Source organism: Sus scrofa, chromosome 8 (assembly GCF_054392235.1).
Source record: "Sus scrofa isolate SSC_HxYL_T2T_F1_AM1 chromosome 8, Sscrofa_HxYL_maternal_Yorkshire_Landrace_v2.0, whole genome shotgun sequence".
NCBI classification, from domain to species: Eukaryota; Metazoa; Chordata; class Mammalia; order Artiodactyla; family Suidae; genus Sus; species Sus scrofa.
In genome coordinates this window covers 85613073-85640875 of record NC_139390.1, presented here as the reverse complement: position 1 = coordinate 85640875, position 27803 = coordinate 85613073, and the positions used below count along the sequence as shown (strand labels likewise).

The following is a 27803-nucleotide window of genomic DNA, read 5'->3' as shown; positions in this document are numbered from 1 at the left end:
ATAAACTACTAGAATTAGTAAGTTAACTTATAAAAGCCATGAGGTTATAAGGTCCAAGTAAAAAGATCAACTGTATGTCTATATTCCAGAAAAGGCACTGGGGTGAAATAACATTTTAAATACCATTTAAAGTAGCATCAAAACATCAAATGCATAGAAATAAATCTTAAAAGAATACACAGAAAACCATAAAATATTCTTGAAACAGTTCTAAAAAGGCCTAAGTAAAAGGAAGGCTACTTCATGTCCATCTATATTTCATCCTAAAATTCTCTAAGTTTTTCTCATTTCTTAATCTATCTAGAGGAAGATTAATCTAAACAAACATTGTATTTATAATATAATGGTAATTATGGCATGGCTTGTGAGAGTAAAGTTTAAAAAAAAGACAAAACTGAAATAATGGACAATAATGGTAAGAAATTCAAAAAGAGAGGAAGAGCAAACTTAAAAGTACTTCATAGTCCTTCTATAGGATAGCATTTTTGCTAAATTTTACTGTATTTAAAACAATATTATTTGTTTATCAAAGGCATCCTAAAGAAAGTGAAAAGACTAGCCACACTATCACTAACAAAGAATTAGTAGCAAGAATTTAATAGAATTCCTCCAAATCTGGGGTGGAAGCAAAGGCATACAGGATTTGTAACAGGTACACAAGAGAGTGATAGTTGTCAATATTATAGTCTCTTGGCTGTGGGATGATTTTGCTAGTTCATTATGATACTAAATAATACAAAAAGTAAATTAGGAGTTCCCGTCGTGGCTCAGCAGAAATGAATCTGACTAGCAAACATGAGGATGCAGGTTTGATCCCTGGCCTTGCTCAGTGGGTTAAGGATCCAGTGTTGCTGTGGCTGTGGTGTGGGCCAGTGACTACAGCTCTGATTGGACCCCTAGCCTGGGAACCTCCATATGTTGCAGTTGCAGCCCTAAAAAAACAAATTAATTAACTAATTAACTAAAGAGGGCAATCCATGGACCAGTGACAATAATGCATCATGGAACAAGGATTTCTATTAATCTAATTCTAGATACCTGACGCTGGGCAATAAATAAATGTAGATACAGTAAATGCTGACAGATGAGAGAAGAGAGAGAAAGAGATAGGAAGAGGAAGAAAAGTGATGCCAGCTGTGTGAGTTTAACTAGGAAAGTTACAGGCTGCCAGGAATAAGGAAAAAAAAGCATTAAACCCCTGTGGAATCAGGCTTCCTTATATTTTCTGGTTTTATTATTTTTGTAGCAGTTCAACCAGGTTTTAAGTTTTTTTTTAATATTTAACTGGCATTTTCAGGTGTTCTTTATCCAGAAGTCTTTCCTTACATGGTTTTTCATCATATTTTCAGAAACATACACATACAGAGCTGTATTTTTTTCCCAGCTGTAATTTCTCATTCAAAATAAAAACAGCATATTTGAACTCACTGGTGACAATATTTATCTGAATAAATTAGGTAACTTTCTTTATTGACTAGAAAAAATAAATACAAAAATTGGTACCACACTTTTAGAAAATAAAACAATATCTTAATTCTTTCTTCAAAAAAAAAAAAAAAAAAAAAAGCACTTCCTATGTTCCAGGAAAGATTCTGGGTCCAAGGGATTTAGTGATGAATGAATCAGTCAAAACTATCTTCATTCTTGGAGGTCACATTCCAGCAGGAGGAGTAGACAAAAGCTAGATAAGTAAAATAGGCAACATGTCCTGAAGCCTTAACTGTTAAGAGGTAAAAATAAAGCAGGATTGGTAAATGGGGCCAGGAGGAATAGTTGCTGTTATTAATAGGCTGGTTAGGGATGGCCTCACTGATAAGAAGGCATTCAGACAAAGCCCAGAATTGGTAAAGGAATGATGCTCAGATGTCTAAGGTAAAGAGCTTTCTAGGTAGAAACAAAATGTACAAAGTTTATGAGTTGTACATGTTATATTTGAAATGTCCATTAAAAACCCAGACAGAAATACTAATTAAACATCTGAATGTGAGCTGGAGTTGAGGAGAACAGCCAGGTTGGAGATATAAATTTGGAGTTAACTTCATATAAAGGATAGATAAAGCTACGGACTGGATAAAATCACAGTACAATCAAGAGAATGAGTACAACTAGAGAAAAAAATTCGAAAACTGATCACCATACTTTGGGGGTCCCCAGAGTAAAAATAAGAAATGTTAGAGTTTAGAAGGTAGTCTGCTTGACTGGCGGTGCTCTTCAATGTGAGATTTTGGAAATATTTCAAAGGTCTCTAGACCATAACTATCAGAGAATATACATTTAGTATGACAAACAGCAAAACCACTGGAGGAAAAGAATTTAAGGAACTGAGAAGCTAATGAGTTAGCAGGGTTATTTATTTGGATACCAAAATCACAGAGTTATTGTAAGATTAGTGCTAGAGAAAGTTACAAGGATCCAGGGGCTAAATTCTTAAAGATATGAGAGAATGGATAAAAATCAATCAATTATCGTAGGAAGGAGAGGTAATGAAGGGAATCATTTGACATTATACATTATTATACACAATATATAATATATATGTCAAATAGATAAAAATCATGACTTTGTCTTAATTCCTATGTTCTAATTCCCTTCCCTTTTTCTTTTTGTTCTTTTTTCTTTTTTTGTCTTTTTAGGGCTGAACCCACAGCACATGGAGGTTTCTGGGCTAGGGGTTGAATCGGAGCTGTAGCCACTGGCCTACACCACAACCACAGCAATGCCTGATCTGAGCCGCATCTGCAGCCTACACCACAGCTCATGGCAATGCCAGATCCTTAACCCAATGAGTGAGGCCAGGGATCAAACTGGTGTCCTCATGGATGCTAGTCAGGTTCATTAACCACTGAGCCACAATGGGAACTCTTTTTCTTTTAATAAGAATACTTTAGCTATCCTTAAAAAAAAAAAAAAAATGGGCAACTTCAATTGCAAAGTACACTATCACACACTCCAGAGAAAACCACAGATCTACATTCTCCCAAATGTAAGCAACATTCTGTTATTCAAGAGACTTTAGTGACTGTTTCAGACATTTGGTGAAGTTGTAACTTACTGAACTAAACAGTTACAATAATGTGTGGGAAAAAGGCTTGGTTGTGCAAATTTTCAGACTGCAGCCTTAAAATGAACCAAATAATTGATAAGCATAAAAAAATTCATTATTTTTCACCCAAAACACAAAGCAAGGACCACATCTAGGTCATTCAAAAAGAAAATCAACATCTTTTCACATTTTACTAATAGTTGACACAAAACAAGTCTCCAGCCACAGGCCTTCAGATATTTCTGTCCTTATTAAAATAAATGTTGCAATTATAAAAAAGTAGTTTAGCTTAAAACAAAAGCTTCACATACAACAAAGCAGTGATGAAATTCTCATTCACATTTGATTAAAAATACATTTCATTTTAAGAAAAAAACAATAGCTACCTGGTAGCATTTGGAAATAATGATTTTTATTGCAATTTTTTACACTTTCAGCATGTTCAGCCTTTAAACTGCCCATGATGTTTATGAGTACTGAGAGACATATCATAAAACTAATAATCTGCCCAACATTTTGGTTTTAAAGCATATAAATGGTATAATATTTTACTTATTTTTATGGTAACTGTGCAGCCTACAAGGCTATGATCGTTCTAAACAAGAATTGTACCGAGACACTGTCCAGTGCTATTCTTTTGCATGTTTATATTCATGGTTGTTATTAATGTATTTTACTTTCCAAAATTATTTTTCCTTTTAGCAGTTTTCAAGTGTCAGCCTGCTGTGCAGAAACAGACACCGAGATACATATAGGGGTATATTCCATTTGAGTAGCTTCTCCTTTTATCTTCACTCATTCATTCACTTAACAAATGTTTGTTAATGCCCAATATGTGCCAGTCTCTCTGATAAGTACAGGGATTCTTTAGCTTCCATGAAGTTATGGTTCCATTAGCAAATATTACAGATATTTTAGCAGAACATTTTTGCAAAGACAGAACCTTTAGCAAATCTCAAAACATATCATGTAGGTGACTGCTCATTCTCCAAGCCTTCCACTCACATTTTCACACTAGTCTGTAGCTAGTAACTGGGATTCTCTCAGCAAAAATTTGACAAGAAATTTTTCAATCTTTTTTTAGCACTAAACAAACAGTGGCCAAGACCTTGTATAGTATGTTCCATGTAGATAGAAAAAGGAGACTTCCATTTCTACTTTGAGACATATGCTGTGGGAACTGCCAAACCCTTCTATGGGCTGATACACTCCTCCATGAAGGGAAGACACATACGATTTATGTGAGGTGGATGGTATTTGAAAATGGAGGCTTTTATCAACTCCTGGGATGATCCTGAGTAAACTCTAAGTGTCACACAATTAGCAGAACTTTCACTAATGCAGCACTTTCATTGATGTCGCTTTAGTTTTAAGCTAAACCACCTTTTTTATAATGTAATAGTTAAGGGCTATAAACCTCAGCTTGCAGGGTTATCAGATTTCAAGACAGCTATCTATTAAAAATATTTCGCCCAGTGGATCCTACACCACATGAGGAATTTCTGACAGCACTTACCTCTCCTATACATATTTAATTCCAGACTCAATTGAGACCATATATTATTCTACTACCCTTGGGCCTCAAATTATCTGATCAAGCTTTAAAAGACTTTAAGCTATGGACCAACATAATAGCCAAAAAACTTGAGGCAGACCTGTTGTGTGTGTTCAAGATTGTGACATTATACTCACAATTATTAACAATTTAGGTGAATATTGGTTGGATTAATAAAAATGTGTCTGATGAGCCTCCAACTGATGCTTAAATTCCTTTGGTAATAATCCAAACAAATAAAAATTGTAGTTGGATAAAGGAAATTTTAAGCAAGAGTGCCTGGAGAACACAAGGAGGAGTTTATGCTGCAAATTTTCAAAAATGTATTCCAAACATCAATCAAAGTCCCACTCTACAAGAAGAGTTTTCCCTTAATGACAGCCTGAAGCTCAAGACCATGGGTAACAAGTTACAAAGGAGGAGAACTACAAAATAGTTTATTTGAATCAATAGCTCCCTAGGTCTTCACGTAGCTGACCAAGTCCCAGAAAGGTGCTCCATCACACTTAAGGGATTTTAGAGGGTCATCTACATCACCTTTCAAAGAATTACATGTTTTTTTAAAACAACTCCAGAGGAACTTTTAAAATTATAAGAATTTATCCTTGTAATTTCCTGAAACCTTCGCTATTTACCCACATTAAAAAAAAAAAAAAATCCAAACTCTCAAGTTCAAATAAAGGAACTGAAAATCAGTGATATGGCTGTTTCTGAAATCTCTATCTTGTGACGCGATATTTGAAATGACACTTAAAGGAAATGACTGTTCAATACTAGCTGTTTAACTTTGCATTTTTCATGAATTCAAGGTAGTGAAAATCACTGTGTTGCTACCACCCTTAAGCCGTGGGACTCACCATTTTCCTTCAGAAGCCCCATGGAAGAGGAGGTCATGGGTCGTAAGTGCAGGCCAAGGCTGATGATGGGAAAGCACATAGTGAGTCCAACATTCTGTTTCCAAAACATGAGTTAGAGTTTCCAGTGCTTTAACAGTCTCTATTTTGTAATCCAGACTTCCAAGTCCAATGTTACAGGATTAGATGCTAATCACTCAGAGAAGCCCACCTGCCTCTTATTGACAGAGACTACAACTACTGGATCCTCAGTGTTCTCACTGCAGAGTTAAGGAGCACATAGTAGGCCCTCTATAAATATTTATGAAGGCAAATTAATGCCAATTTCTTCTGGCTCTGAGCGTGGATAACATAGGAACATTTGCTTTCTGAAAGAAAAACTTCAACAAAAATCATAAAAATCAACACACAGCATACACCTATTTCTTCTGTTTTGCAAGGATCTGAAGTGAGACATTTTTCTATCATGACTTGGAAAGCTTCACCCAAGTCAGCTGAATCAGAAAACGGTACCATACAGAAACTTTAGAAGATGTAAATAAGCAAGACAATAAAAATCACCCCTACTTCACTACCCTAGTATTGGAGTAGTAACTGCAAAACCTTAAATACTTCCTATGAGCTCAGCACTATTATAAGCCCTGAGTGTGTGTTACTGCATTTAATCCTCACAACAAACCTCTGAGTATTTACTATTATTTTACCCATATTATAAATGAAGAAACTAAGAGATTTAGGGGTTAAGTAGTGTACAGAAGACTCCAGCTAGAAATGATTGGAGCCAGGATTTAAATCCAGGCAGTAGGAACTATGTAGCCTCCTTAATACTGCACTTTATACTGATACCATTTGCCATGATGAACGTGTAATATCCCCCACATCTTCTCTATGTTTAGGTGTATGTAAATGTACCTGAACTTTTTAGCTTATTTTTCGCACTTAATAATATATTGTTAATATATTACTTTGAAAGTGTACAAACATGCAAACTATTATTTTGGCCTAAAAATGGAATTGCTAGTCCAAATGTTATATAAATTTTTAGGATTTTAAAACATTCTGCCCATCAAAAATCTAGGTTCTATGAAGGAAGTCTGTGAATTCCTGTTTAGAGCTCAATTTTTGACATACCGTAGGTGCTTACTAAATAGTAAATAAACGAGTGACTTCTAGAGTTCATTAGTCTAGCTGTCACTCATGTGGTCATGCTTATGTAATTGCCAAAGAACTGAAGTATGCCTTTTATGACAAAATCATATCATCAAGGGAAAATATGAGAGAGGTTTGAATATGCAAGCAACTTTGCAAAACTCCATTTGGAATTCTGGAATTTTATTTATATGCCACCAAGAATGGGGCCAAGATACACAGTTGTAGTTTGCTTTGCTTCCTTGTAACTGGTTCCTGGTTAGTACCTAAATCTCCAGATTAGAACTATTAATTGCACTTTAGAGCAATTTCCTATTAATCAAAGATTCCAATAGAAGTATACTACAATTTGTCTGCTTATGCAAAACATCATACAAACATTAAGATAAAATGCCAGAGTTGTTTCAACACAAATGTGAAATGCCATGAGGGATTCTATCATTATTTTATAATATCCTCATTCTATTATTAAATTGATCAGAATAACCTGAATACAAATTGCCATGTAACACACAAGACACTCACTGATCACAGAATTAGAGGAGGAAAGCCAGGCTGACTTGTCTGAAATACAGAATGCATTCATAGCTTTGCAGTCAACATATCTCTAAATGTACCATACCCTATCAACTCAAAAACCAGCTGTAACAAGTAAGTGCATAGTAAATAAATTACCTTGATGTAAAATTAACATTTAGAATGCACTCACATTTATTATTATTGTCATCAAAAATAATATGTAAAGTATGATAATTAATCTTTGAAATCAGAATTCAAAGAATGAAGAACTTCACTTTCTCAAATTTCGGAATGCGGAAGTATTCTATTTTGTTTGCCTCTGTAAGTCAAACTAAAGAAATTTGGGAAAAGGAAGAAATCATACATTTCATATTTCTCCATGTATTTTCCGAGAAAATTTCTCTTGTTAGGCCAATATTTTTATGGTCCACCTAAAACTATTATGCTTCACCTTAAAAATTAGTGTTTTCCAGGGCCTCTTCAGGGGAATTGTAAATAGCTTTTATGTAACTCCTCTCACAGGGGTCTGTCTTGAATAGAAACCTTCCCAGAATCTCACAGAGTCGGGAAATTCATGCTCATTAGTCCCAGAGCCTTCCCTGCATTGTTAACAATCACCTTCCAGATTTCCTGACTGATTGTATTTTCCTTTCTGTTGCTTATGTTCCTTAGGTAGTGAACTAGACTTCAATAATGTCCAATGACATTTTATTTGCCTAGTTAAGCACAGGTTTTCTAAAACCCGAAGTTATCATGTCCAAAAACACATGTGTCTTTCCTTTTGCATTCCTATCACACTTCTAACATTTATGAAATGAAGCTAACTGCTTGAGGAGGAAACAAGTTACCACCATAAGCTAGCTAGCTATAAGTAAAGACAAGACAGCCTTGGTGACCAAGGCTCAGGCTTAATGTGCCCCAGGCTGTCACTGGAACAGTAAGTACGCAAGTTCTTAAGTTCAAAGGATGTTGATCTTCCTCATTAAGCAGGACAGGTTTTCATTAAAAATAGAATATTAGGGGGGAGTTCCTGTCGTGGCTCAGCAGAAACGAATCCGACTAGGAACCATGAGTTTGCAGGTTTGAGATCCCTGGCCTCACTCAATGGGTTAAGGATCTGGCATTGCCAGATGCAGCTTGGACATGGTATTGCTGTGGCTGTGGCGTAGGCAGGCAGCTATAGCTCCAATTAGACCCCTAGCGTGGGAACCTTCATATGCTGCGGGTACAGCCCTAAGAAGAGAAAAAGACACCCCCCCCAAAAAAAAAAGGAATATTAAGGTGTCAAGAGACCTTTATCTTTCACCAGTTGCAGAAGGGATGACTCTTTGGGAAATAAATCTCCTGCATACTCAATTTCTCTTGAGAAGGACACACTATTAAACCTGATCAGATTTATTACTAATGAGTACTCCAATTGTCCCTAAATAATTCTTCTTCTTCCTTGGATTACAAGCCCCATCTAAACATACTGAAAATGAGGGAGTTCCCATTGTGGCGCAGTGGAGACAAACCCAACTCAGAACCATGAGGTTGCAGGTTCGATCACTAGCCTCACTCAGTGGGTTAAAGATCCAGCACTTCTGTGAGCTGTAGTGTAGGTCGCAGATGCAACTCAGATCCTGCGTTGCTGAGGCTCTGGTGTAGGCCGACAGCTGAAGCTCCACTTAGGGCCCTAGCCTGAGAAACTCCATAAGCCACAGGTGCAGCCATTAAAAAAAAAAAAAAAAAGGAAAAAGGAAAAAGGAAAAAATGGTAGTTTTTCAAGTCCATTTAGTTCACTTTTCTAGTTTTAAAGTTTACCTAAAATTCTAAACTGGTTGGTTACATTGCTGTACTAACTACTCTTTTAACAGCTAACACTCTGCTAGACTAACCTGGGTCTTAGGTTAACTTTAGAGGCAGAAAGAATTTTTTTTTTTAACTGGTAAATTTCCAATCATTTCTTTTCTTTCATTATGAATATCTTCTCTTACCATGGTAAAACAGCAGTTAGACCATTCTTCCAAATTCCAGTGTCTTTACATTTAAGCCAATTACTTCAGAACATGAAACTTGTAGTGCTAAGCACAGTTTGCAGAATACGTGTTGGAAGATCCAGGACATTCTTTATAGCCATGGCAACATTTTTCTCAAATTTCTATTATTCATAACTGTGCCAATTACCCCAAATTTCTGACTGTTATATAGCAAATTAATGTAAAACAAGCCATTGAAAAGTACATTTTAACAGAGCAGTATTTATATCTACAAGTGTAAATGTTCCTACAAAATGCGCTGAAAGGTCTTACAGGTTCTATGTGTAGCTTTAGGACCAACAATTATGTACACAATACTTTTATGTTACCTTAAAGCTGATCCTGCTATTTAGTTTACAATTCCGTAAAGTAATGGACCCATCTCCAGACACCTTTGGAAAGCAGAAGCCATGCTCAAAATTCTTGCCTTCAAACTATACTCTGTAGGATCAGCCTCACCTTCTGTTAGTAAAAGCCTAACTTTAAATTATTACATTAAGAAAGAAAAAATTATAACTTAACTCTGCTCCATAATTGCTGCAGATGAGTTATTAAAATTCTAAGCTTATGTAATATTATCATAAAATATGGCATTTTTCTCAAGAAAGCCACAAATTGGATTTGAGCTTATGCACTGTAAAACCCAGATGGTTTGCTTAACTACTCAGACATCCTCCAGTTCAAAAGTTAATTGAACTGAAAACTAAAAATTTTGATAATTGATATGCTCTGAGGTACTCAAGCAGAAGGATAAATTTGCCTCATGCATGGGGTGTTAACAGACTGGAGAAACCATGACAATCGGTCAAGAAATACTGGCAAAGGAGAAGAAAAGTGTATGTTTTCTACAGGTTAGCCAATTACACATTACCTGGACTTTCCATGGTGCTGCTGCTTTTCTTTCTCCATTTTTTTACTTACTGATTCAATATCAGTCACTACTTTACCCAGTTTAACTTGCTCTGGAATCCGAAAGAAAAGAAAAGCTTCAATTGTTTACTATCAGTTTTCAAGTTCTAAGTGTATTTTTGAATTAAATTGCAAATCACAGATTTTTTAATAACAAGAGGTATAATACTTTTCAAAAAAATTACTAACGTGAAAATACTCTAAAAACACATTTGAGTGGCTTTTTTTCACCCCACGCTCCTCAGATGTTTTTCAATTACTAAAAATTAGGACTGAAAATATAGAGTAAATGAACTGCATATATCAGAAAGGAGATGTCTCCCAGAGAAATGTCTGCAAGAATACTGCACATACCAATGAATATAAACAGCTTTGTTTATACATATCAGCATTATTATCACCCTTATCTCCATAAGGCTTAGCTTTTCTAGGAGAACCAGCCATTTAAAAATAATTTAGCGATCATAAGTTAATGTAAATAGGATTACTGAGTGCTCCAGAAATCTCCTCCATTTGATAGAAAGACTAAAGTCCAGAAAAGACAGATTATGCTTTACAAAAAATCTAGTTCTTAGAGTCTAAAAAGAAACTTACGCAAATATTTTAAAATAACTATTACTTTCTATTTTGTACAGATACTGGGACTAACATAGTTTGAAACACTCTGACAAAATATTAAGTCATATATCTACAGCACAGGTATATTAAAAAGATATTAAAGATACAGGGAACACAGGGGGTTAAACCCGCTGTTTTAGAAAATATTTACAAACTAGTTGGTGTGTCCATGCTAACAAACAAAAGAGAACCGTCACAGCATTACAAACAGATTTAAAATGTATAACAGAGAATATAAAAAATACAGAGAAATGGAAAATAGAATGCTAATATTTATTGACTATTTTTATCAAGGGTGTTAGGTAGCATTTCCTGTGAATTAATCCATTTAAACCTCAAGACTGTTTTGGGGGGTTTTGGTGAAGTATCATGATTATTCCTTTTATACATCAGGAAAGCAGTTTACCCAAGGTCTTTTAAGTCAAAAGGTACAGAAGCAGAGCTCACACCCATATCCCTCTGACTGTAAAGTCATCCTTCTTCACGCGGCTTTACCATCCCGCGCAAGGCCCAGGGGGCCTCAGCCGCCTAATTATGCAAAGAGGATCATTTCTTCCAGGCTTACTTTGGAGGGCGACTATAGACCTCAAAAGACACATTTTATATAAAGATGTATGGTAAGTTGAGAAATATCATAGTAAGGCGAAGAAGAGAATTTATAAATTTGAGTCTTAAAAATAGAAACATTTTAAAATATTTGCCATATGCTAAGTGTGCTAATGGCTGTAAATGGATGATCATATTTCATGATACTAGAGGAACTAACCTTGCGCCACTGTAATAATTAATAATGCAAAAGATATGCCCATTTTGAAAAAAAATGTTAAACATGTTGGGTATAATCCATTTAATTGCTAAACTGAAAGCCTATGCACTACCATTTAAATAAATCATGTTAGTACTACATCCAAAATAGAAAATAACTGCAGTTATCTCCTATAAAAAAAAAAAAAGCAGTATGGAGTTAAAGATTTCTAGAAAGGCAATTAAAGCATATGAAAATCCCCTATTACTTCTGATTAGTTGAGATAAACCTTTAGATGGGGAACAAAATTTACTATATAACTTTGGGCAAATTATAACATCTCTGAGCTCATAATCGTTTCCTTATGTAAAATCTAGTTTCTAAATCAGTTATACCAAACTCTAGAATTTCACTTCTGGAACACAGATTATAAATCACTTCTAGTTAAAGCAATTAGAGGAGTTCCCACTGTAGCATAGAAGGTTAAGGATCTGGCGTTGTTTCTGTGGTGGCTCAGATTTAACCCCTAGCCTGCAGTGGGTTAAGGAAGCTGTGTTGCCACAGTGATGACATAGATCACAGCTGTGGCTTAGATTCAATCCTTGGCCCAGGAACTTCTAGATACTGTGGGAGCAGCCAAAAATAATAAAATAGAATAAAATAAAGCAAAATAAAATAAAATAAAAGACAGGGAGGCTGGGAGAAGAAAATGCAGGTAAAGTGATGAATATTTATGGGTCTTGTTATGAAATTTAAAAAATGGAACATAAGGCATTAGAACCTCCAACGAAGGATTTAAGTCTTTAACACTATCTACCATGCTTCCTTCAAAGTTCAGCTGAATCAATCACTCATTCACCTGGAATCTATCATCCACTCAACTTTCTTCACTTCTGACTATTCCATCTGTCTCCTTCATGAGCTCATTTTGCTTTAACCACCAACAGCTGTTGTTTATGCCCCACAGCTCTCTCCTTGGCTGCCTTCTCACCCTTTATTTGAATGATCTGGTCCATTCTCATGGCTGTAATTTATCATTTAAATGTGGATGCCTCACGAAATCTATATATCTTGCTCAGACCATTCTCAAGCGCCAAATCTGAATAACCAACTATCTCCATATGCATATCCCACAGACATCCCAATCCATACGTCTCTCTCACAATTAGTGATACTACCATCCATCCACAAGCCCAGAAGTCACTTCTGCTACTCACTCTTCCTCAGCCTCCTCGTACAATCAGTCATCAAATCTCATCCTTCCTTTCCCACTCATACTGCTTCACATAGATCTTTATTATCTCTCCTCTGAAACATGAACGGCTTCCTCACTTGGATTTCTGCCTCTAACCATGATACCCTCCAAGCCATCATCCATACTTTCCATAAAAAAATCCCTGATTTCCAAATAATGGGATTTTTAATTATTTTTATTACTTTAAAATTTAATTTTACAGTAATTGGAAAACATGATTTCTATCATTCCAAATTCTTTAAAATTTACTGACTCCTACTCTACAGACCAGCGTGTAGTCAATTTTCATAATGTTCCATACTTGTCCGAAAATGCATATCCTCTTGTTATTCTGTATTCATCTAATAAACTAAGCTTCTTAATTTAGTTGTTTGAATCAAATACTTTGTAGCCTAACTAATATATGGTATATGCATACACAAATATATAAATATATGTATATACATAAGTTGTTTGTTGCTGGACCGTTTGAAAGTAAGTTGCAATCAGTACATTTCACTCCTAAATACTTCATCACATAGCTCCTAAGAACAAGCACCTCCTATACATTCACGACATCCAACCAAGACATTAACATTCACACAATAAGACTATCTAATGTGTATCCGTACACAAATTCCCCTAATTGTACCCAAAACATCCTTTCTAGTGATTTTTTTTCAGTCGGGGTTCTAATCAAAGATTATATACATTTCTGAGATCTATTTTAACCTAGAAATGCCATGGCTGGAGTTCCCTTTGTAGCTCAGCAGTAACAAACCCGACTAGTACCCATGAAGAAGCAGGTTCCATCCACCTCTGGTCCCGTTAAGTGGGTTAAGGATCCAGCATTGTCATGAGGTGTGGCATAAGTCACAGAAGCGGCTTGGATCCTGCACTGCTGCGCCTGTGGCATCGGCTGGTAGCTACAGCTCCAATTTGATCCCTAGCCTGGGAACTTCCATATGCCACAACCGGGGCCCTGGAAAAAAAAAAAAAAAAAGAAATGCCATGACTAATTACAGTGACCACCAGTATACTTACTGAGTACTTAAAATATGACTACTCTAAATTAAGATGTGCTATAAGTTTAAAATGGATTCTGAATTTCCAGGGTTTATCTCCCAAAAATCCAAATAAATTTATATTAATTGTTTAAATAATAATATTTTCATATACTAAATTAAATAAGATATATCATTGAAGTTAATTTCATCTGTTTCTCTTTACCTTTTTTAATATGGCCACCAGGAAATTTTAAATTACATTTGTGGCTTGCATTGTCTTTCAACTGAACCACACTGAACTTCTACCCCTTTTCATCTTTTCAACATAGATATTCTTGAAGGCAGTCTGGACTCTTCTGATTGCTTCTATAATTGAAATTAAATATTTTTGACAGAAATAGTACATATATGATATGGTGTCCTTCCTATTACATCTCATCAAAAGGTGATGCTTTACTGTGATCATTTGATTAAGATTGTAACTGCCAAATATTTCCATTATAAAGGTACATTTCTCCCTCTATTGGTAATTTCTGGATGATACTTTGGCTGTTCCCCAACCACCTTTCATAAAAAAAGGTTTTAGCATCCAGTAATAACTTTTGCCTAAATCAGTCATTACACTGGTAATGGCAAAACAATGTTATTTGTAATTCTATAACTTGTAAATTAACATTAATCTGTAAAGGATTTTCCTCTCTTCTTCCTTCTTCCTCCTTTTTCAAACATATTCTTTTTCTAGGGCCACACTTGCGGCATATGGAAGTTCCCAGGCTAGGAGTCGAATTGGAAGTGCAGCTGCAGGCCTATGTCACAGCCACAGCAACACAGGATCCGAGCTGTGTCTGTAGACATAGACCACAGCTCATGGCAACGATAGATCCTTAACCCACTGGGAGAGGCCAGGGATCAAACCTGCATCCATCCTCATGGATACTAGTCAGGTTCATTACTGCTGAGCCACAATGGGAACTCCCTGAAACATACTCTCTTTTTTTTTTTAAAACTCACTGTTTTATAATCTATTTCCATCATGATTCTTTTTGATGTTCATAATGCCAAAATCAGCCAGTTTCTTTATCATTTTGACATATCTCTATTAGTCACTGACCATTCTTTCTTTTTTGTCCTGGTAAGAATTATAGATTCACTTTGCCCCTTCTCTGGCCCAGATCTGGAATAAGGTCTCCAAGAAGCAGTAGTCATTATACCTTCTAAAATTACTTTTCTCTCCATTCTCTAGTGTTTCCTAATTGGAAAATTCTGGTTATATTTATGTTAAAAGTTTCACTATACTCTCTAGGGCTCTTCACTTTGATATTTTCCCTCTCTTTGTGCTTTATTTTCTAAATTTCTCAAGATATCATTTCTACTTTATCTAGTCTATCTTCAGCTCTATTAAATCTGCATTTTAAAACTTACTATTTCTTATTTAAATTTTACATATTTATTTCTAGAAGTTACTTTAGTTCTTTATCAAATTTTCCTGAACATTTTTATAATCTCTAGATCATTCATACTTCCATACCTCTAATTTTTAAACATATTAAGCATTTATTTTCTATTCTGTATCAAACAGTTCTAATCTCTTTGGTCTTTATAAATCTAATTTCATTTTGGGAGAGCTAGAAGGCTAAGTTTCTCACTCATAGTGACTCATTTCTTTATGCATCTGGAGATATTTTTAAATTGTAAACTCATATTCCATAGGAATGTGAATTATTTACTGAGATTAAGATCTCTTCTTCAAGAAATAATTTGTTTTTCCTCCAGGCAATTGAAGGAACTTTCAACTCATACTACCATTAAACTAATTTCTCACTTATGAATTTTTGAGATACCAGTAATATGGATTCTGATTCAATACCACGTGATCTTGTTCGTGGTTATGAATTATAAGAGGAAACTTCTTTTTTTCTCTTCTCTCAGAGCAAGGCTGAGACAGTTAGGTTTTTCTACCACTGCCCTCTTACAAAAAGCAAGGCTTTTTTCATTTTTCTGGTTCAGTCTTTCACTGATGACCTCACCCTTTGGGGGGGGGCTCTTAGATTTGGGGGAGTCTCTGGCCTGACTCACCATCTGGCATGTACCATAGGCATTTCCTCCGAGGCTGGCTCATGCAAGGTCCGATGAAAATGAAGATGAAAGTTCAAGGTCACCAGAGATATACAGACACTGCAGGGATCTCCCCCAAATATCTCATTAGATTTGTTGTTTTGTTTTGTTTTCTCACTGTGGATTATTCTCAGGTGCGCTGTAAAAATGTGGTGAGTGAAGGAAAGCCCATTTTGCTACTGATTCACATTTCAAGACTCAACTCAGGGGACACTGTTTGGTTTACCTTAACACTGGAGCAATTTGTAACAACCATTGTGTACTTGGCCCTTATTGTCTGTAAACTCTGTGATGATGTCCCCAGGGATGTATTGCCCTTGAATCCTTAGCATCTCATTATAATATCTAACATGTTCATCAAACATTTTTTACATGAATCAATCAATAAAATATTTAACATCTCTTATTCAGTTACCTAGAATTTTTGAGATTACTACTTTGTTTGCTAGTGACATGGATTAATTTCTTTCAATTTTTTAAATATGATAGAATCTATATACATTCCATCTTTAACTGATTCCCACTTCTCCCCTGACATTTATAAAGTTCCTCCACCTTCCACAAAAAGAACAACAACAACAAAAAAAAAACAGGAACTCTAATCCAGGTGGCTAAAAGCAACCTATCCTAAACAGTTAGACTGGAATAATAAAAGTTACTAGGAACTAGCGTTCTAGAATTTAGTTTTAATTCAGAAATTCAATACCATAAAAGAAGTATGTTTCCCATCACAGGTGTCTCCTGGTAAAGATGGACAGGAACTTTCCAGGGAACATTATAGACGGGATGTCATACCATGAAAATAGTTGGGCTGGAAGAGTATTAAGGTCTCCTCTACAAAGAGACTTAATGATACTATGAACATGTATACTTAGGCTAAATCCAGACCCTTTTCATTCAAAAAATGAGAGTTTAGAGTTTTTTTATATTGAGCAATTATAAAATACTTTTTTTACCCTTCTTTTTAAAACCTACTATTTAAGTTCCTTTCAATTTCATGTGAAGTAATTATAATAAAATTTAAAACTTAACGTTTTAAATTTATACACAGATTCATTAGTCAAGAATGACAGATTGCAATTTACTGACATTTCACATTCCAGTGTGTGGGCTGGGTGGAGTCATATGATTTTTCTACTGTTGGAATTTCCAGCAACATGTGTGTTATACAGAATGCCAATTCCTCACTAAATTGTGAACTCTTTCATGGTCTCTTGAGGACAAGGACTGTATTATTACCCATCATCCACTTACTCAATCATTCATTCAATGGATATTTTCCAAATGCCTATAATGTGACAGGCATCAGGAATGAAAAAAAATAAATAACCTGGGGATTATGACGGCTATATTTTAGAAAATTAAATAATTACACACAAAAAAGAGTAATCCCAATTGTGGTGCTATGAAAGTTTTACTTCTATTATCTCATCAATTTAAGACAAGGAATAAAATGCATCCTTTAGTTTTGGAATTGAGAAGTTACTGGTGAACAATGCAATGGAAAGTTGGAAGCAGAAGCAAGATTCCACTGCTTTGAAGGAATAAAGTTACTAGAGATAATAAATGTAGACTCTCTTTTAAAGATATGTGGTTTGAAGAGAAAGAGATAGAAAATACTTAACTACCGGGACATAAGTTTGAGAAAGAATGTTTTGGTGCCATTTATTTTTAAGATGGTTGAGATTTTAGGATGCTTATATATAATGAAAAGGAGAAGGTGGAAACAGAGAATCAAGCAAAGAACATGTAAGAGATGAGGTAGGTTCCTGGAGGAGAAGAGAAGGGGTGGGATAGAATTTAGCCATGATCTGGAGAAAATAGGCATTTTCTTCTAAAAGAAGAAGGTAGATAAGGTTTTAAGTGGTTATTAATAAATTTTCAGCAAGTTCACCATCAAGACCTTTATTTTCTCCATAAACTAAGTGAGGTCATTTATTGAGAGGAGAGGACAGAAGTTTAATAAGGGTCTCCAGGAGAGTAGCAGAGATTTGAAATAAACAGTAAGTGGGATGGGTAAAAGAATGGACCAAGGTTAAATAAAAGGTTTTAACTTCGATTACCATTCACACCAACCACCATCACTGCTAACACTTTGAAACAAAACAAAGACTTCTCTTGTTCTACTGTTCAGTTTCTCTTTGCTTTGTACCAAAATGTTTAAACTGGTTGTCTACACATGCAGTGAGCACCTCCTCACCCCATTTACTCTTGAGCCCACTGGAAATCCAGCTTGCACAGTCACCACTTTTCTCAAGGATACAAGGACTTCCAAGATAGCACTGCCCTGAGACAGATCAGCAGTACACAGTGACCATGCTGTCTCTCTTGTGAAGGGAGTGTGTGACAACATGCTCTCCTTGTGTTTGGACTATGAACACGGGGCTGCACATTTTCAATCTCCTTTGCTGACTCTTCTTCTCGCAGACCTCTGAAACAAGGAGTGCCTTGGGCCTTTATCTTAAGCCCTTTTGTCTGTGTTAGCATCACTTGTTCCTTAGGAGATGACATCCAGTTCTTTGGGCAAATACATCCATACACCAGGGACTCTAAAACTTTATCCTCCAAGTCATTCCTGTCCTCAAAATTTCAGACTCATATATTACATCATCTTACATGTGAAGTCACGTGTTAATAAGTATTTCTTGATTTTCTCTTCCAAACACTTCTTTCTTATTTTTCTTGTATCAGTAAATGACATCACCAGAGCCACCCACTCAAACCAGAAACTCATTATCTCTATCACTAAAATACATCTCCAACTTGCCCATTTCCCTCTAATTTCACTAACACCACCACAACTGTCACAATAAAGGCTGCAAAAGAAGCAAAGCCAGAACTCAGTGGATTACAGGTTGAGATGTTTCTTGCTCACAGTCCTTTGGCTTGATCAGAGCGGCTCTGCTTCAGGCTGTGAGGCAGCTAGCTTAGATGGGCCAAGCTGGAGGGGTGCCGGCTACCTGATGCACAGTCTTTGCATGGCAGACCAAAGAGTATGAGACAAGAGGAGGAGGAAGATGGTGGATATGTGTTGAACAATAACTCATTCTAAGCCAACATTATCTTTCGCCTGGACTGAAAAATAGCTTTCTAATCAGTCTCCTGTTTTCCCTCTAGCCTCTATTTACACCAGACTATACAGACAGGTCAATATATCTTCTCTTTTCTTTTTTTTTTTTTTTAATTTTATTGCGCATGGTTGACTTACAATGTTGTATTAGTTTCAGATGTAAAGCAAAGTGTATTGTCATACATATGTGTGTGTATCCATTCTTTTCTTCTCATATAGGCTATTATGAACTATTAAGTGATTTCCCTGAGCTACACTGTAGGTTTTTGTTAATCATCTATCAACATCTCTTTTCCAAAATGGAAATCAGATCATAACATTCACTTTTAAAACCAATCAATGACTCCAGTTCCTTGCCATTACCTACAAGGTATCATCTGATTCTTACCCAGCTCTCTCACATAGTCTCACATCACTATCCTTATTCTATCTGTCTTTACACTACAGCCATGGTGGTTTCCTTTCAGAACCATAAGTCAATTCCTGCTCCTTCTCAGGGCCTTTCCACTACCTAAACTTCTTTTCATTCTGCTGCCAGTGGTGTGCTGCAGCTGACTTGTACCAGCTTTTAAGAGCCAATTGTTAAATGCTTTAAATTTTGCAATCCAGATGTTAAGCCTTTGGTAGGCTAAAATCACTCACAATGGAAATATTTATACCACGGAAGCCAGGACATGTTATAGCAAACTTTTTCCCCAAAGATCCAGTTTACCAGCTCACCACTGGTTTTCCTTTCCTTCAGATCTCAGATCAGATATAAGCTCCTGAGAGACACCTTCAAGACATCTGTGTCTAAAGTATGACAGTCTGTTACACCACTATTTTCTTCATTGTGATCTTCACATTTTGTCATTATCTTGTCTATTTGTTTGCTTTTTGCCTGTCTTCTCCCAGCAGAATATAAGTTCCATTTTCATATTATCAGTGTCAAGAAGAGTGATTGGCATATAGTAGATGCTTAATAAGTACTGAATTACTAAATGAATGAATGAATGAATGAATGAATGAATTTTCCCCTGGTATTTTATGAGCTATTTGAGAACTTTTATTTCCTTTCTACCTCACACATAGCATTATAAATCAGCAGCCCAATAAATATTGAGTAAATAAAATAGTGGGTTTTCTAGGTACAGATGTAATGAATTTCAGACTTCATGTCAGAAAAGAGAATAAAAATATGTATGCTAGACAGGTTGTCTGAATATTTCAGATTTCACTTATATTTTTCTATTCCATCCTCATGCAGTTATGATTGTCCAATGTAATACCCATTAACTAATAAGTTATTATTGACTACTTTGCTCAGCCATGTGTTCAGAGACCATGGTTATAGGTAATGCAGGAAACATCACCCCAACTTTCCAAAAGTTTGTATCCTATTAATTCCCCAGTAATGGTACTCATTCATTCACTGTTGAACAAATACTCAGTGCCTAGCCTAGTGTTTATCATGTGCTCAGTAAATTCTGAATGAACAAACAGAAGTCAGCTAGAAACCAAGAGCAGAGTTGAATTAAATGCAAGTGAATATGCGGTTCCCTTTAATGTCAGCAGAAGAGTATAAGAAATTAATCCATGTTTTGTCAGCAGAATTTAGCTGCATGATGAGATTCCAGTGTATAAAATAATAGCATGAAATATTTTTAAAAACAATAGATAACTATTTTCAGGAATATAAAAATATAATATAATAGTAACAAAAAGTAAGGCAAGAATTATACAACTCCAATAAGTTTTAAGTCACTTTACTCAAGCAAAATCAATTCAATATCTACTGGTACAAATTATCACATTTACTGAATTCAGGAATCAGAATCTTACCCTCCAGGTGGGTATATTGTATTATTTATGAGAGATAATATAGAGAAGTGGTTAAGAAAGCAAATAGACTTGAGAGGGTATAAATTTGAACTTTTTCACCAGTATGACCCTCAGCAAGTTACATTATGTCTCTAAGTTCAGCTTCTTCATTTGTAAAAATGTGTATGATGATAATAGTTTGCTATGAAGACTGGGTGAATGATACATGCAAAGTACTTAGCATAACATCTGCTACATTAGTAAGTGCTCAATAAAATTAGTGGTATAATGGTTATAATGAAGAGAATTACAATAACATGACATTGATTATAGACTATACAGGAAATGAAGCAGAAATAGAACATTTTACAAAGTGGAGTCTATGAGTGTCATGAGATAACTTGCTACCAAAATACGATATCAAGCTTGTAAACTTGTTGTAATAGCACAATATACTGAAAACAAAATACCAAGTCATATTATGCTAAATAAATATTCCTATGCCTAAAACTTCTCCATCAAGCATTCATTTCTCTCTTATATAGTCATAAAATACAACAGTGCTCATCAAGCCTTTGGCAAATGAGGTAGCATACACTATTCCCCCAAAAGAAAAATAATACCAGCTATCCCCTAGTGAAATAACTGAATCACTACCAAGTAAATATCATAACCAAAGGCTTAACAAAATTGCCCAGAAGAAATGTGTTTATATTAATCTTGGGCCACTCCCTTGAACGAAAAAAAAAAAAAAATCCAAAGATGTAGCTACAACTCCATGACTCTTACAAATCAACCTGATGGAAAAATACTGGTATATATCCCTAGCCAGAAGATCCCTTGACCTTTGCCTTACACAAAACTAAAACAGGTGTCAAGAAATAATCCTCCATGGATAGTTTCACCCTTCTGTACTGCCAGGACTTTCTGAGCAGCAAATTCTGGCAACCAGGTTAAAGGATGCTCGAACTGCCAACCAGCCATGGAAGTTCAAGACCCAGGAGAGAGTTAGGGGCCCTCTCTCTTTCTCTCTCTCTCTACAGGGGAGCAGGGGTAAATGTGCCAAATGCCCTACAGAAGCACTAAGATTCATAATTTCAGAGTTCCTCTTTGGTGGTACTCACTCCAGGGTACATGAGGCAGGAGGAAACTGAGGGAAGGAAGATGCTCTCTGAGTAATTAAAATGCTGTATCCAATCCAGAAACCTCCTGTTTTGTGCCAGCATAGACAGACATGGATGGATGAATATAGACAGATAGGCAGAAAGGCAGTTAAACTTAACACACAGAGGGCAGACACATTCCTAGAAACTTATCTTTCATTCCCATTATGTCTGATCTAGGAAATATAGGAGACTTGGTAATAACCCAAATCCCTTTGAATAGGCTTCCCCCAAAGTGAGATATACAAATACACAAATGAGTCTCAGAAGCAAGCAAAATATAAAAAACCCTAATGGAGGGCCTGAATCAGATTTTGGGAACTCAAAGAACTCATTCAACCCTAGATGGAATACTGCTAAAGAAACTTAGGAAAGGAGTTCCCGTCGTGGTGCAGGGGATAACGAATCCGACTAGGAACCATGAGGTTTCGGGTTCGATCCCTGCCCTTGCTCAGTGGGTTAAGGATCCGGCGTTGCCATGAGCTGTGGTGTAGGTCGCAGAAGAGGCTCGGATCCCGAGTTGCTGTGGCTCTGGCGTAGGCCGGTGGCTACAGCTCTGATTCGACCCCTAGCCTGGGAACCTTCATATGCTGCGGGAGTGGCCCAAGAAATGGCAAAAGGACAAAAAAAAAAAAAAAAAAAAAAGAACAGTCATGAAGGGAGTGACGGGTATATAGACAAACCAATATAAAACTAAGGATATTTGCATGTCAGGTGGGCAAAAAACAAACACTCATGGAGAAGCTTAAAATACCACAGCCCTTCATCATAACCATTTAGCAACCTTGACATAGCAAGGAGGATATTCATTTATAATTTTATTCCTCACAGCAGATATTCATGGGATGAGAAGGGTATAATTACCAGGGCAGGGTTGCTAAACATAGAAGGTGGTAACTTGAAGGCATTAGGGAGTGTTGGCAAATGGGGATTGTTTTTATTTATTAATTTTTGGTAGCATTAATCATGCTGCATCCTGCAGTGGTGTTGTCATTTCTCTTGCATGCACACACTGAATTACTGAGCAGCACTATGCAATGTGTCTCACACGCTCTGGCACTTCCATTTCATACTTCACAGTTTTAGTGTCACTTTGAGGTTTGAAATGTTTCACAGTTATTTGCTATATGTGGGTGCCAAAAAAAAAAAAAAAAAGTCAGCCTATATCACTGAAAAAGATACTGTAAGAATAGAAAATGTTTAGAGTCAGATGGGAATTTTTGTCCCATTAACATTCAGAACTTTATCAGGAATCAATTTACTTTTTATCAAAATCTAATTTACTTTTTACAGATGCATGAGTGCATACAATTATTTTGCTCACCACATACAGTTCTTATAAAGTTAAATATAAACTTTTATTGCTGTAGATAAGATTCTATAATTAGAAAGAAACTGAAAACACCATACATCTTTTCTAGCCTACAACTTACCCATATGCTCTAACATAACAAACCCAAAAGCCTCAATTCTGTCACCTGATCTAACCCACTATAAATATTGAGTGAATTTCTATGAATCTATCTTGATGCATGTTCAAATTTAATGTGTTAAAGTGAACCCATTTAAACAAAGATAGAATATCTTATATCTATCATAAATATAAATGCATTAAGACCTATCAGACACTGAATAATAGATTGACATCTACAAATAACGACAGACACTTACCATCAAATTTTGGAAATAATACACTTTTTGATCTATTTCTGTCTGTATATTCTTACCAGGCATGACTCCCCCACTTCACACACACACTCACAGCAGCTTGGCATTTGACTATCCAAATACTATCTGTATTTTTTATTAACATAATCTGTCCAGTAGTCAACAAAAAATTAAATGAATAAATAATGATAAAGATGCTAAGATGCCCAAAAAGGAGGCTTCCCACACAAGAGAAACATCTAGAGTAATATGTTGTCAAAAGTCAAGCACCAAGTCAAGGTTTATCCTCTTCCTCCCCTTGCCTTTCCAACTGCACAAGATACCTCAAGTTGAAATGTCTGGCTTGTTTCACTACAAACAGAAACTGAGAGCCATTGCTAGGCATGAAAAGAGAGCAAAAAAGAGAAATAAGCAAACACAGATGGAAAATCAAGTAGTGACCTGTTTAGGTATGTTCTGGGTAAGTTTTTAATATCTGAAATTATTTCCCCCTGACACTTTTTAAGACTTTTTCCCTTGTACAAAGAACTTTTTGTTCTTTTCAGGGCCCCAACTGCGACGCGTAGAAGTTCCCAAAAGTAGTCAAATCGGAGCTGCAGCTGCTGGCCTATGCCATGGCCACAGCAACGCCAGTTCCGAGCCACATCTCTGAGCCACAAGTTGAGGCGATGCTGAATCCTGAACCCACAATGCAAAGCCAGGGATCGAACCCATACCCTTAGGAACACTATGTTGGGTTCTTCACCCACTAAGCCACAACAGGAGCTCCAGGAAGAGGAAATTTATGCTTACAATGTGGCCATCTGAAAGATTGCAATTAATTGCTAGAAAATAAGAGAGTAACTTTTCCATCTAGTGCCTAGCAAAGAAACAAATGATGAGTAACAATCCTGCCAGAACCACTAAAAATTCAAAGGGGCTACTCTAGTTTTAAATAGTCCAACAAGAACCCAAAGTAACTCTGCAAGTGGGTGTATGGAAACAGGGCCAACCTCCACAGAATGGACAATGGGTACACAAAAAGTCAATCAAGGTAGGATGCTGGTATGGTCTGGATTGTGTTCCCAATGTAACCTCAACTCTAACTTGACAAGGCCACACTAAAAATGCAGTGGAAGTGTTCACTCACTCAGGGATCTAATGGGTGGGCCTTCTCTAGTTGCTGTCACTACTCCTCCCCACTGAACACACCAGCTATTACCTCCTGATCTTAGAAGGGCATTTAAGTTTACAGCCCATGATTTCAAGGAACTATAATTCTGTTGTCATTTCAATACCCAGATTAATTATGCTGTATATAGAAAACAGAAATACTAATTGTTACTAAGCAGAATTTTAGAACACATAAAGAGAAGGTACTCAGCTTCTACCAATATCCTTGAACTTGAATTCTTTTTCTTTCAGAATGCAGTGTAGCACAGAAATCAAACCACTGAATTTCATATACAAAAAAAAAAAAAAAAAAAAAAGGATTGGGTTTGGTCTTGTCTTTACCACTAATAAGACCTTTGACCTTGGGTGGCAATTCAGTGAGACTTTCCGGATCTCTGCCTTCTAAGTTGTAAAATGTACAGGGTTGGTTAGACTAAATTGCATCTGATGTACATTTTATTTCTACAACTCTGCAGTTCTATGACAACAGGCAATTTCATTGTTTTGATCCTATTTCCTAGAATTTTGAGAGAGCTATAGGCCTGCAGAAATAAACAGATTTATCTAAGCTAAAGAGAGGAAAAGATGTATGAACACACTGGAACAAGAGAATCAAAATGCAACAATAGATGAGCAGAAGGAGCACTCATTTCCTGAAATACACGTGGCAGTAAATAAATTAATGGAAAAGGCCTCGCTGCAACATGAGGCCAACATAGCCTGAAGATCCTCTAGCAGTAATGTAAAACAGGCTAACAGTGACAACATCAGACTATGAATTAAAAACACTGAGTGGCAATACCTAATGTGCCATTTATTTGTGATTTTTAGCTTCTTGCTCAAACACAATGAGCCTCAAATTTCTCATTCGCTAAAAAGTAGGAATAATCATGCTTTGAAACTACAAATATCTGTGCATAGAGTTTATGCATGTTACAACAGATACATATGGTTCAAAGGTAATTGTCTTGAGTTCCTTAGTGTTGGAAAAGGCAGCCCTGAGCACCACTGGCAATCATACTGGGTGCCAAGGCTGCCAGGTCTTGGCTGGCTCTCAGTGCTTTGTTTCTCAGGGTTGGGTCACAGCACACAGCCTTGGAAAGTGAGGGAACACCTCCTCTGGGGACAAAGGGCACGTTTACTCTGCAAGCCAGAGATTCCCCAAGCTCACATCTCATAGCCATAAAACAAACTCACAAGGTACATGACCACCTGGGCCCCTCCACGTGGCCCCAGGGGAATTGGGGGCAAGGGGAACTGACAGGGACATGAAGCTCAGCCTTGCAGGCTGCGTCATGAGTTATGAAGCCCTTGTTTCCGACAGGTCCTGATTCCATGTCTGCAGTCAGACTGTATCCATGACACTGGCAGGCTAAATTGTTAGCTTGTAAATCAGAGGAAACCCCAGACCCTTCACAGACCCTGTGAAGCCTCTCAGTAAATGCATGATTATTGGCTGATTGTAAAAGTAGGGTATCTCACAGATACTTCATTACCTTTTCTTAGTAAAGACTGAAGATAACTTCATCACCTATTCTTAGTAGAATAGAGTTCTGTATTTTAATCTAGAACCAGGAAGAGAATTTGTGCAGCATTTTTGATCTTCCCTCTTCCCAGTTCTCCCAAATTGTCATCTGCCAGTTAATTCACTACGCCGCCATCAATGTCCCATCATACCCATCCCTCAGCATTACTGAAGACAAACTTCAACACCTTATCCCCTTTCTTCTTTCCTTGCACAAAAAGTCAGGATTTTTCCCACACTCAAAGCAAAAGATCTTATAGCCTCACTCCTAAGATTCTGATCCTGAGCTAATTCTAGATCTGCCAAACTAATTATAAAGCAAGTAATTGTGATGTTATCTAGCACCAAAATCCATATTGTCTTTGTGGAAAATTTACAAATGATACTTCTGTGCCTTAATTGCACTTGAGATTGTTACAGAAAATAGGTAGAACTGAAAAGACCGTAAAATTGCTTAGGATTATAGACAGAAACTTGGAGATTTAAGTGCCGCCTCTACTATATTTTGTCAGAGTGTAAATATAATTGCAGGTGCTTAGAAAAAAAGAAAAAAGAAAGACAGGAATACCAATAAAAATCTTACATGCTGAACACCAGGAAAGCAATAACACTTCTATTATAAGCCATTTTATGTGATAATTGCCTTTTGAGAAATAAGAGTAGGGATATTATCACCAACAAAAAGGCTTTAAAGAAATGCAAATTCTGATTAGGATCGTTTTTCAAGTAAGGTAAACAGCTATTTGTAAATGATTATTTCTTTCTTTGTTTTCTCACCAGCTCTTAGCTTTCCACACATTTCATACCATTATTTGTTTTAGGTAAAATATCTCAAACACCTTGATAGACTTTTTCATTTTGCATGAGGAATCATATTTTCCCCATGCCTAAAACTAAGTCTACATAAAAGGACAAAGGATGCTCTCCAAACTCGTGATCTGTTGTTTGTCCTCAAATGGATTTATTTGGCACTCATTTGTTGTTTATCTACATAGACTTGCCAATGGTATCAGGTATTAACCACTGCATAGAACAGGAATCTGACTCATTTGTAGCCATTCACAAAGCTCTAGGGTGGAAAGCTGACCAGAAGCAGAAACCAAGGTGAAACAGAGGATGCAACCTGGCCTCATTCCTAATTAAGACACTTCTGCTGAAAACCCTATTTCCCAGTGTATTTGATGCCAACAACACTTGTCACAGTTGTTCCCTAGCAGTTTATTAAGTAGTTATGGTTTAATTAACTCTTTAAAATCACATAATACACAAAACTCTAAAACCAGATGATACACTTGGGCACCAATGTAGCTTGAACTCATTTACATAAAACTAGGACATTAGTTTTCAGACAACCACCAGGCAAACAGATCATCCCAGGCTTGAGAGTCCCTACCCAGGGCAATGTTTGAACACGATCTGTTGACTAAAAGGAAGCAAAGAATGGAAGGAGCACAGTCCACCCACTCGTATTTCCAAATAAATTTTCTTTTTGCAAAAGCACTCCATAACTGTTTCACACAGATGGACAACCACCATCTTTTCTATATATCAGCACACGTGTTCTCATGGGCCCTTTGAGTCATTAATAATGTGCCTGCTATTTTCTAGATTACATTACGATTTCACACAGAAATCTTATTTGGTCCTCACCGCAATATA

At 36.3% G+C, this 27803-nt stretch overlaps 1 protein-coding gene across 5 annotated transcripts in view; it reads right to left on the bottom strand.

The window, feature by feature from the left end:
* IQCM (IQ motif containing M) overlaps positions 1–27803 on the bottom strand; it is a 605776-nt gene that overhangs the window by 273351 nt on the left and 304622 nt on the right. For all 5 annotated transcript variants that reach the window (XM_084972727.1, XM_084972731.1, XM_084972730.1 and 2 more), the window contains 2 exons: positions 10010–10100; positions 5456–5514 (listed from right to left, as the gene is read on the bottom strand). In XM_084972727.1, the coding sequence (XP_084828853.1) occupies positions 5456–5514; positions 10010–10100 (150 nt within the window). The remainder of the gene's footprint in view (positions 1–5455; positions 5515–10009; positions 10101–27803) is intronic.